This window comes from Ochotona curzoniae, unplaced genomic scaffold (genome assembly GCF_017591425.1).
Source record: "Ochotona curzoniae isolate NIBS_2020 unplaced genomic scaffold, NIBS_Ocur_1.0 contig_2318, whole genome shotgun sequence".
In the NCBI taxonomy this organism is placed as follows: domain Eukaryota; kingdom Metazoa; phylum Chordata; class Mammalia; order Lagomorpha; family Ochotonidae; genus Ochotona; species Ochotona curzoniae.
The window spans coordinates 6,225,629-6,238,394 of NW_024465419.1; the positions used below are offsets into that span (position 1 = coordinate 6,225,629).

At 33.9% G+C, this 12,766-nt stretch overlaps 1 protein-coding gene across 1 annotated transcript in view; it reads right to left on the minus strand.

The window, feature by feature from the left end:
* SNTG1 (syntrophin gamma 1) overlaps positions 1 to 12,766 on the minus strand; it is a 584,956-nt gene continuing 572,190 nt past the window's right edge. Inside the window, exon 19 of the mRNA XM_040972717.1 lies at positions 1 to 193. Coding sequence (XP_040828651.1) covers positions 35 to 193 — 159 coding nt within the window. The 3' untranslated portion in view covers positions 1 to 34. The remainder of the gene's footprint in view (positions 194 to 12,766) is intronic.

The window sequence follows — 12,766 nt, forward strand, 5'->3', positions numbered from 1 at the left end:
TAGTCATTGTAAATGTCACTGCAGAGCTCCAATGTCAAGTTGTATACTTCGCTTTGCTTGTACTGGCAGAGCTGGCAGCAGCAGAAGCAGTCGTCTGACTGCCTAAAAATAGAGGGTCCAAACAAGCCACTTTGGCAGCAAAGAATGAATGAATGCAGTGAAGAACAGCAAACAGATTAGAAAATTCCAACTCCTGAAAAGAAATGAAAAACACGTAAGAGCAATTAAAATCGGTTACTTTAAAATGTTTTCTTTGACGTGAATAGGTTTATCTAAAATATTAATATTTAATGTAAAAAGTAATTGCCAGTATAGACAACTTTGCTCAATATGTTAATGTTTCAAGTCTAGATTTACTTCAAAGTATGGCACACAAGATATACAACAATGTGGCATTATTTTCATTCCAGATAGATATTTCAATACTGGAAAAAATACTGAGTAAAAATACATTTGCAAATTAAAATACCTTAAGATAGTTGCTATTCTCTTAGAGAAGCTATACTTTCCCATAGAAAATTGGATATAAAATGCTAAAAGCAAAGGAATATGAATATTAATGACATTCAGGAGCAAAAGAGTAATTTTAGAAAACAATACATCGATTTAAATGTTGTAGTTGATTGTTTAAGGTGTATATGGCATATTTACAGGAAGAAGAAGTCCATTTGCATTTAAGAATTTTGAAATAAACGTTCTATTTGATTAGTAACTTGATTTGTAGTCCACATATCAATGGTCATCAAATAATATGTATTGTGATGAAATTAGAATAATGTGATTTTGGACCAAAATGATATTATAATAACCTGTAAAATGTGGAAATCATGAAATTTTTCATTTGTAACTCTTTTAAAAGATTCATTTATTTTTATTAGAAAGGCAGATCTACAGAGCGGACAGGCAGAAATATCTTCCACTGGCTGGATTACTCTCAAAGTGGCCACAATAGCTGGAGCTGAGCCAATCCGAAGCCAGGAGCCAGAAGTTTTTTCCAGGTGTCCCCCAAGGGTACAGGGTCCCAAAGTTTTGGGTCATCCGTTAATGCTTTTCCAGGCCTCAATCAGGAAGCTGGATGGGAAGTAGAGCAGCCAGGATACAAATTGACACCCTTAACTGGACCCCAGCATAAGCAAGTTGAGGCTTTCCGCCGCGAGGCTACTGTGCGGGGGCCATGAAATATATTTAAAAGAATATTAAAACTACTATTACGGCGGCCCGGCGCAATAGCATAGTGGCTAAAGTCCTTGCCTTACATGCCTAGGATCCCATATGCGTGCCGATTTTTATCTCGGTGGCACTTTTCTCCATCCAGTTCCCTGCTTGTGGCCTGGGAAAGCACTGGAGTGAAGTCCAAAGCCTTGAGGCCCTGCACCTGCACGGGAGACCTGGAAGAGGCTCCTAGCTCCTGGATTCAAAGCACCTCAGTTCCCATTGCGGCCACTTGGAGTGTGAATCACCGGACAGAAGACCTTCCTCTCTGTCTTTCTTCCTCTCTGTATATCTGACTTTGCAATGAAAATAAATAGATCTTTAAAAAATACTATTATGGAAGATTTTCAATAAATATCTCAAAAATATGCTTTAATTCTAAGACCGGGAAAATAATACACAGATTTATTTAAAGAAGCCATATAATTACATTATTACAAAAGGAATTGAGGATACTAAATTGAACATAAAAGCATATTGTGTTGCTGCTACAGTTATTGATATTGTGATATGTAGTTGTTACAAAGAATAATTCATATGCACACAGAGACGATGTTTGCAGTTTGTAAAACATGACAAGGAAAGAATACAGAGAATCAAAATGGTTAGGAAACATTTCCTTGTCTGTACCTACATTACACTAGAGAACTATTTCAATGAAATAAATCAGCTCATTAATATTGTCTCAAATCATACAAAGGAGCATTATACAACATAACGTTTGTTCATAGCCCTGTGTAGCACTGAAGTGGTCATGCTATTTCAGTAGTTCAAAACCTTAGGTATCTTTTACTTTCCTACAGCATATGGTGACTTACTGTATAAACTGTTAATTGAGCCTTGTTTTGTGCCATAGCAAGTTAAGCTGTTGCCTGAAGTACCAGCATGCCCTGTGAGTGCTGGTTCAAGACCCAGAACATTCTTTCCTGGGATCCTACAGTATAGAAATGTGAAAGCTGCGATGAAATCAGCTGTGAGAGAACAGTTATCAAAGAAATGAAAGAAAAAAAAAAACCTGGTGAGTGTTGAAAAGTGGCAATTGTAAATGGGCCATTGACTTTTGTAGCACTGGATCGTTTTTTTGCCCTTTGCAAATGAAATAGAAGCTAGTGATTTTTAACACTGAGTGCTTGGGAAACAGGAGGAAGAAGAGCAACTAGTATTATTGTAGAGAGCATCCGTATACTAGAAATTCTTTCACCCTTTAACAGAACAGAAAAAGAATCAATAATCATAACAAAAAATATTTTCTTGAGGCATAGAATACTAGTTCACAATAGCTCCCTCTCTTATTTGTGGGGAGCTAAGATTTTGAGTAGATACCTGAAATTGGGTAATACTGAAACCCTACTCTAAAATCTTTGAACTTCGATGGGATTATGCCTTGATAAGCCCTTTAATTATTCAAAAATATTATGGTTGGGAATTCATTTAATATGTAGGTTTAGCCATGATAAAATTAATAATAGACAAATTTGGGTTATTATATTGATGCTTATCTGTGTATAATATTTGTATGTATTCATTTGTTTATATTTGACTTTTTCCCATATGTAGGCAAGGTGAGAGATTAACTTTAACTAAAAATAAAATGGAACATATTACAATATGTTGTGCTGAATATTAGGTGAATATAATATCTTTTCTTTCTCAAAATATCTCAAAAGTTAATGATGGGTGGACAGCGCATGTAGTGTGCATATGCTGGCTAGGGATGACTCATCTCCCAGATAATTCAAAGCAGGGTTGCACCAAATTCCAGTGCATTATGGAGAATACTGAGTAATTTTAAACTTATGAATTATTTATAAGTGTTTCCAAAAGGTTTGCAGATAAAGTATATTAACTTCTAACTCCATCTACTCTGAATTTTTTAAAGTGCTCTGAAATTCCTGAAAATGTCCATTAAATATTTTGTTGCAAGTTGAACACGGGTCAATAAAACTGTGGAAAGAAATGCCACAGTTAAGGGAGACAACTACTTTTTGATTATAAACCAATCAGATGAGATAGTAGTGGCTTAAATCTGAGGATTGTGGTAGCATCGTATTCTGAAGCACAGTGTGGAACTTAGTGCTAAAAAAAGGAGCCATTTGAACAGAGCCATGGACAGCTGGTCCAGAGGGAAAAAGGCCACTATTATAGATGAACAACTCAACAATGATGCGGAGAATCCTTGCTACCTTGATAATTCTGTTTCCTAAATTGAGTAAGAGTATGGATCATCTGCTAATGGAGAGCATAAAGCAGATTGTTGAAAATTTAGAAGATGTCCTACATAATTTGTAAGTATATTAGCCTAAATTTATATTCTTATGTTTCAGACATTCGAATGCCTTTCTGAGACTACTCAAAACAGTCAAAAATATCTCTTGGTGCACCTAATAATTTAATCATCATCGGTATTTTCATGTTTGCTTTCCACAGCAATACAGTCATGCAACAGTCAAGAGTTGGCTGAAACATAAATTAATGAATTAACTCTTCCAGAATGTGAAAGCATGAAAACAAAATCCTTGGCTGCCTTGGGACTACATTGACATTTTAACTCTTGAATAAGGATAGTACGATATTTCTCTTTTGGTTTTTTTATTTTAATATCCCGCCATCCAGTGATGGACATATCTTGTTTTCCAATGTCCTTTGCATCTTTCAACTTTAGTAGTTTAATGGCACCACAGTCTTCGGACAAAAATAAAGCCTCCTAATTCAATATTTATAAGCTGCTTCCTTTTTTCCACATGTCAATACTTACTCAGATTTACCTATGCCATTAATGTGCAAGTGAACAAGTCTCCTGGAATGACAATCCATTTATGGATTTTTTTTAATCTACAACAATCAAGTGGAGAAATAATCCATGTATTATAAACTAGAGCAGTTTACACAAATTGAGTTTCAGGAGACTTTCAGTTGCATAGCCACTGCCGCTATTAAAGTTTAGAACATTTTATTCCACTATGAAAATATACCTCATATTCATCTGTTCCCCAGTTTCCTTCTCATCTCAGCTGTTGGTAATCAATCATTTGTTTTCCTTACTCTTGACTTGCCAGTTTTGGACATTTCCTGAAGAAGTTGTGATGGCCTGCACTCAGCATGAGGATTTCAGGTTTTAACTAGGGAGGAGCCTGTGTTAGTGTGTAATGTCTCCTTATGGCTAAATAACTTTTCTTTATATGGTAATCTTAAATTTTCTTATTTCTTTGATCAACTGATCATTTAGTTGTTCCCATTTTCTGGTGATTTTGAATGTTACTGTTACAGAAATCTATGTATATGTGTCTTTGAACATATATGGATATCTATTTACTTCCCTCTTGAGTATATATTTAGGAATGAAGTTGCCAGATCTTAAAAAAAAACTATTTTGCAATTTTTGTGGGTGTGTTAGACTATTTTGCAAAACATTCAATATATTTTATATACTAATAAGTTATAAAGGCTTCCATTTTCCTATATTCTTTCAAATCATTGTAATTGTTGAGTTTTATTACTAATATTTATTTGCTTATTATCTGCCTATCATCTATGTATCCAATGTACTCACTAGAGTGTGAGAAGAAATATTGTAGTGTGGTTTTGATTTTTGCTTCAAAGTTAATTATTTTAGCACTTTTTCTGGAAAAAATTCAATGCATATTCTTAGCCATTTCTAAATGAGAGCAAGTTTGATTTTATTTTAGAATACAAAAATCCCTGATAATTATACATAAATGCTCATGAAAATATGTAACTGGCAATATTTTTTACCAATTTAACAAGTTATGTTCTGAATTTCTTTTTCTGTATTATCAACATAGGTGCTTTTCAGTGTAGTTCAGTTGGTCTATTTTTTCTTCTTTAGGTGCTCTGTCCAACAATCACTGTCTCATTTTTTCACAAATTTGAAATATTACAAAGAAAGTGTTCATATCACATTCTAATTCCATGGCCAGTTTATCAATGTTTATTGAAAAGAAGATTCATTTCATAGTGTGTTCTGCAAAACAGCATGCCAAAACTAATTAATTACAATTTAGGCACATTCATAGACTCTCAATTTTGTCCCAGGTTTTTACATTCCTATTTGGATGCAGTTATTATGTAGCTTTTATTGCCTTAGCTTTATAGAATCCTTTTAGAACTATGGATATGTGAACCTGTGTGTGTCTCCTGGCCTCATCTCTCTATACAGCATCATTCTGGCTATTCTGGATTCCTTAAATTTACAAACAAAAAAATGAAAGTTAGCTTTTCTATTTTGAGATAAGCAAGCTAACACTTTAACATAGATTTTTTTTTAATGCATACATAGATTTCTGAAGAAATGTTATACCAGTATATTAAGGATTGCAGTTCATGGATGCATTTATTTATGTCTTTCAGCTTTAAACGTTTGACATAATTGCTTCTTTGCTTAATGTATTCCTTGCTGAGGAATGTGTTTTTGGATGATTTTATTTTCTATTTTTAATTAATTATTTTCTTAATTTCACTGTTAGTTGCTTATGACATACAAACACAATTTGCTCTAAGTTGAAATATTGATGAACACATTTCTTAATACTAAGTTTTTTAATGAATTAACAAACATTTTACATATTTAATCTCTCATTATCTGTACCTTCTTATTTTATGTTGCTTGCAAAGGGAAATTGATGCATTCTTATCTGATTCATTCTTGCAAGGTAAAGCATCTCAAGTTTTCCTTTATCTTCAGCACATATATTACGAAAAATTCTTGGAGTTTCATATTTTTGCTATGATTTTCTCTGTCTTAATAAATTAATACAGCTTATTATTCTGATTTTTTGTGATGCAAATTAACCATCATGTTCTGTGGTCATATCATAACTGGTATGGCATACAATGTTTTTTGTCTGATGTTGTATTTGGTTTGCTGATATTTTATTAAGAATTATTTCCTTTTTTAAGATTCATTTCTATTGTAAAAGGAGATTTACAGAGCAAAGGGGAGAGAGAAAGATCATCCATTTGCTGTTTCACTCCCCCAAAAGCTGCAAGGTATGGAGCTAAGCTGATCCAAAGCCTGGAGTCAGGAACGTCTTCCTGATCCTCAGTTTGGTCCACGATCCCAAGGAATATGGGCCATTGTCCAGTGCCATCTCAGGCCAAGAACAGGGAGTTGGAAGGGAAGTAAAAAAAAATAAATAAATAAAAAGAACAGGTACCCACTAGGGATCCAGGCGTTTGGGAAGGGGAGGATTAGCCAGTTGAGCCATGTGTTAGGTCTGCCATTTCTGGGAAAATGGAATAGACTGATTTCCTCTTTTTCATTTTCTGAATAGCACCAAAATTTCTACATATTGCATGTAAGACAAACATAGGAAAACTAAGAGACAAAAACTAGCAAGTCAGTGATAACCCATCCTAATGAAAGAGCAGTTATCTGTGGAAGTCTCTGGGGTCTATCAATCCTATTCTAGAACAACAATAATGAAGAACCCCGCTCAGTTGTCATGTTGGGAGCCAGAACAAACAAGGTAGTGCATTCCCTTGCCATGAAAAATAAGTGTTCATGGACAGTAGATAAAGCAGGGGGTTTAAGGTTAGATTTCACCAAAATACTGAAAATGTGCAGTGCTAGTAAAACCATCACTCATCACATGAAACACCAGTGAAATCTCAATCCAATGGGGGAAAAAAGCATTAGTAGATGGTAACATGGAGGGACACTATTTTACAATATCTAGTAAACACTAAAAGGTAGTTATAAAACTGTTCCAATGAGCAATTTACCAGCAAAGTTAAAAAAGAATGCATAGACATTTTCACCAAATACAGAATCATCACAACAAAGAAATAAGCAATGTGAAGAAGCAAACATCTTCCGACTGAAAATCACAGTCACAGAAAATTTAAACATATTTTCAACAGCAAAAGAATAGGAGCAGAGGCAAGAATCAGTGAGCTGGATAAAGAAACAAAGATTTTTAAAAATCCCTAATGAACTGTGTGATAACAAAACACTGATATTCCTATTATCAGTGTGCAAAAAAAGGAAGAAAAATTAAGAAACTGAAAAATATTGAAAGAAATGTTTGAAAATGTACCAAAATTAGCAAGACTAAATTCTGCTTATTCAAGTCACCAAAATACGCAAAGAATAACTCAAAGAATCCCTTCCAAACACAGCAGAGCCAAACTCCTGAAAATTAGACAGCAAAAAAATTTGAGAATAGCAAGAGATTAAAAATCTTACTAACAAGAGAACATAAATCAAATAACAATTTTTCATCAGAAGCCAGATGGAATTGGCACAAGAAGGAACTGGCACAGGAATTTCAACTGCTGAAAGAAAACAACTGGCAATCCTAGATCCTGTATGCAGCAGAACAATGCTGTAGGAATCAGTGGGAAATCACGATCCAGATAGATTAAGAAAAGTAAATGAATATGTCACCAGAGGACCTAACCAAAAGTAATGGGAAAAAAGAAAGACTTCAAGGGAAAAATAACAACATAGGAAACATCAGAAAGAAATAAAGACTATGACAAAATATGCATAATTTAAGCCCTTTAGATTCTTCCATCTTTAACATAAATTGTACGCATTTTGTGCAGAATTAAGTTGTTGTGCTGTGCCTGCCCACCCTAATTATTGGAGTGCTTGGGTCAAGTACCAGTTTTGCATCATAGTCAGCTTCCTGGTATTGCACACCCTGGGAAGCAGCAAATGGATCAAATACTTGGGTCCATGATGTGCCTCTTGGACAGCTGAGTTCAATCTCTGGGTGTCTGGATTTGGACTGGCATGACCCAAGCCTTTGCAGGCAATGGACTGTGCACCAAGAAAGCCCCAGTCTCTCTCTCTGTCCCTCTCTCTCTGTTTGCCAAATTAAAACAATTTAAAACAAAAGAAATGAATATTGAAATATATAATTTCAAAACTAATCAGGTTTTCATATAAAAATTTATCAGAATATGTTTGAACATATTTTATATAAAATTCTGCAAAGTGCTGGGATATATATGACATTTATTAAATACATATATATGATTTTACATGTCAATAGCATGCAGTTTATATTTATTATATAAACTTATTTACAAATAAGTTGTGTTCTATAGAAAATGTATTGTATGTTAATATTATACAAACTTAAAAATATGTAATGCAACATATAAATATAATAAACTATTATAAGGTACTAAAATGAGGAATAAGTAAAATGACTTAATGCATATTAGACTGAACTGATCACTGTTAGCTTCACCATTGTGTGAATACACATACAATGTATGTATTCTATTATACACATAGATGTGTGTATGCATGTATACATTGTTATGTGCATGTCAGTGTAATAAGCATTATATGTACAGATAAATCATATGCGATGTAAATATGTACACAGATATATATGACTATGTAAAGCAATCTCCAGAGAAACCACCGAGAAAAATATATGCTGGAATGTATGCAGTAACATATAAGTAAAATAAAATTGGTTTCTGAAAAAAATTCAAGAAAGACAAGAAAAAAGTAGTCATATAATTAATCACATTAAAATAAATTTGTGCAAATGCATTAATGAAAAACATATCTATATTGGCAAAATGCATTTTAAAATGTGACTTATGGTCCTGGCATGGTATCCTAGCAGCTGAAGTCCTGGCCTTGAATGTCCTGGGATCCCTTATGGGTGCCAGTTCTAATCTCAGATGCCCCACTTCCCATCCAGCTCATTGCTTGTGAATTGGGAAAGCAGCTAAGGACAGCCCAAAGCTTTGGGACCCTGCACCCACGTGGGAGACCCATAAGCGACTCCTAGCTTCTGGCTTCGGATTGATACACATACACACATACATATGTATATGTTATATATCAACATTAATATATATTTGGTTATATATGTTTACATATGCTTACATATATGTGTTTATAAATATATAATGGACTCTAATTATAAAAATGATGAATGCCTTTACTTGTACTAAATAAAATAGACTTTGAAGCAAAAAAAAAAATTGACATTGAGAACTAAATATTCCTGAAATTAATAAATGCTAAAACATATTCACCAAATCTTTGCTAAGGAACATAACAGCAGATTATTAAACAGAAAAAACCTCATAAAAACCAAATAAATAAATAAATAAATAAATCCACAATTTCATTTGGAGGCACCAATACCCAGCTTTACAAATGACAGAGCCCTTAGATCATCAGCGATACAAAATAATCAAAATAAGCCATCGTTCAAAAATAAAATCAAATTGACAAATCTTTTGGCTAGGACAAAGAGAAATCATAATTGCATTATTTGATAGTTCTTATGTAACATGTATCATAGTTAAACATACCGTGTGGCATAAAGAAAATTCAGCATATACACGAGTGAAAGTCATGCTTGGCATGCTTTCTGATATCCACAGAAAGATAACAAAAGAAAGAATTCTACAGAATAGAAAAATATCAATAGAATCTTTAAAAGCATATTGTACATAATAAATTAAAAAAAATATTATCAGGATGGAAATACTCTACAATTTGATTTTATGAGTGTCACTATGTTGATTAAGATCTTGTGCTCATACTGTTTAAGATGGGACAATTGGGGCAAAATAGCTAAGAGTACAATGGATCTCTCTGTTATTTTGCACCAGTAGATAAAAAACTACATATATCCACCACAATATAAAAATATGCACTTTAATTTAAAATATAGAATATTTATCTTATGATGACTATCTTCATTAATTTCTCTAAACTCTCCCGTGGTTGGAATGCTAACAGTACTTCAGTATAAGTGAAGTAAAACATGTTTGTCATTTCTTAGGTTTTGTTTTAGTCAGTATCTTGTATTTGTTCTTCCTTTATGCATCCAATGTTAATTTCAATTATGTGTGTTTGATATTGTGAGTTTTTGCATATAAAATTACATACCAATAAGTTTATAATTAATGTCTACAGTTAGACATTAATTATATTTTAATAGTTTTTTTCAAAAGCATTCTTAACTTCTTAAAACAACTTTGTTCAGACAGATTTAATTACACTAATTTGCAAAAATTTACTGTCCTCTTATCATTTGGTTCAAAAGAACGTTGTTGATATAAAGATGTCTAGCACTCACAGGTACGCATACCTACCACTCAAAAATCCTTGGCACAATTTTTTAAGTAAAACTGTTTTAATTTAATTGAAGGAGAATTTGAACAAAAATAGCAAAATCTATGAGCCAGCATTTTTCTTTCAGAGTTAAAATTTACCATTTGATTGCCTTGTGGTTTTCATGATTTATTGTGAAAAATCAACATGCTTGGTTATCACTCTTTATGGTTTAAAAGTAATTTTACTCTTGCAGTTTCCAAGATAATCTGTTTTAGACTATCAGCACGTCAACAATGATGTTTGTATCTGCTTGCATTTATCTTACTTGGCAATCAGAACTTTAGGATTTGTACGAACAATTTTCACCAGGTTTAATTTTCTGTGGCTATTTCTTCAAGTATTTTTTCTGGCCCTTTTTCATCTTCTGGTATTCTGATTAGTTCTCTGACAGTACACTTGGTCCTGCCATATAATTTTCTGTGACTGCATAAACTTCTATTATTCATTTTTGTTATTGATCACAGTTGAACATTTCATTAGCTGTGTTTGGATTGAGACAAACTGAACTCTTCAAATTTTCTTATTCTTTCTTAGCATACCCAATACTGTTGTTTAGTTTTTCAAAGGATTTTTTGATTTTTTTTATCTGAAAGGCAGATTTAAAGGTAGAGAGGTAAGGAGAGAATGACATTCCTCTCGCTGATTCACTCCCTAATTGCCCTTAAATGCTGGAGTTAAACTGATCCAGGATGCAGGTGCATCCTCAGGATCTCCCATGCAGGTGCAGGATCCTAAGACTTCATGCCCTCCAAGACTGCTTTCCTAGGCCACAAGTCAGAAGCTGGAAGGGAAGTGGAGCAGCCAGGATTGGAAGGGAAGAGGAGCAGCCAGAACTGGAATGACTGTACATCTGGGATCCCTGTGCTTGAAAGGGAAGGGTTTAATCACTGAACCATTGCATCTAAGTTTTGTTTTGTTTTGATTGTTTGTTTTGTAAATGCAACTGTTGGGTTTCCTTGTGACAAACTTTCCATTAACAGGTTCTTTTTATAAAAGGGCCAATGCTACCTAACTTTTCTGGGATATCTTATAAATTCTTTAAAACTCACATTTTGAAACATACACTTTGGAAATCAGATTCAGTTCCCTCTTTGAAGTCTGATGCTGTTGATGTTTATAACTACAGTTGTTCCTGCCTTTCACTTTTCTTCTCCCTCTGTTTTCTCCTTCTCCATCTCTTTCTTCTCCTTTTCTTCTTCTCTTCTTCCTCTTTTGATGTTCTTGACTTCCCTAGAGCTAACCTGTGAGGTCTGTGTTCTTTATTGGTGTGACAACTGAAGTCCCAGCTTAAAAAGCTTAGGGGCCATCTAAAGATTTGACCAACAAGAGTGCAAGTGAGCTTAAACAAGTAATCATGTTTTCTCTCTTTTCTGTGAGATGCTGTGTGTTTTCCACCACCCATTCATTGCTTTGCTTTTCTATCTCCTTACTCAGAAGATTAAGATTGGCGAGCTAGAAACTAGGGCAGCTGTCCTGGTCCTGAACATGAGTCTGCATATGCATGTGTTCCAGTAGGGCCTCAGTAATATGCTGAAAATTTTTCAAAGTATTTATAATTCTTCGGACCTTTTTTTTTTCACGAACGTCTCATTGGTCATACTGGTTATGGTTAACTAAGTACCTGTAATCTTAAACAATTTCTGTTGATTATTTCCAACAAATACCTAGGATTGGCCAGGTCTGGATCAGCTTGAGGCCCTTTGAACATTTCTGAGGGACTTAAGGTAGGTCACGTCATAATTTTCTGTGGGTGAGGCTTGAGGACGCTCTCCAGCCTCAAGGAGAACCCTAGCTTGGTCTTGGCTGCTGATCACATGCAACATCATAGCTTTGGGCAGGATGTTCAGAATAAAGTCAGTGGAAAATTCTACAACGTTCTCTGTTTCTGCCAAAACTTATGTGATTATTTTATTTTTAATAAATGATCAATAGTTATTGAAAATGTTTGCTTAATTTTGGGAATCCTGAAAAAAAAACCTGATTCTAATAATTTTGTTGTTTCCTCTTTGCTTCTTCTGAAGGGTGAGTTTCAGATGTATTTCTTGCTTCATTCTGGAAGTTCCGTGCCGATTTACTTTGTATGCCATAAATTCACATGGCATTTCAACGTTTATAGCACACATCAGAAGACAACCATGCGTTTCACACCACTCCATCCTGTTCATCTACATTCTAAGCTAATAAAGATGGTTCTTATTTTGTGGTTTGAGTTACTATTTTATTATTCATCTCCGTTCACTCACATTCATACAATGTCTTGATAAATTTTAAAAAAAATCTGTTAGAACGCTGACCTGTACTAAATTGTTTTTAACATCTTGAGTATTTGTAACATGTAAATGAGTCATATGCAATAACATACTTCATTTCTTTTAAGCCATGTCTGGAGAAAAGGGGGATTTGCTTCTCGCTGTGTTTATATTACTCTTCTAT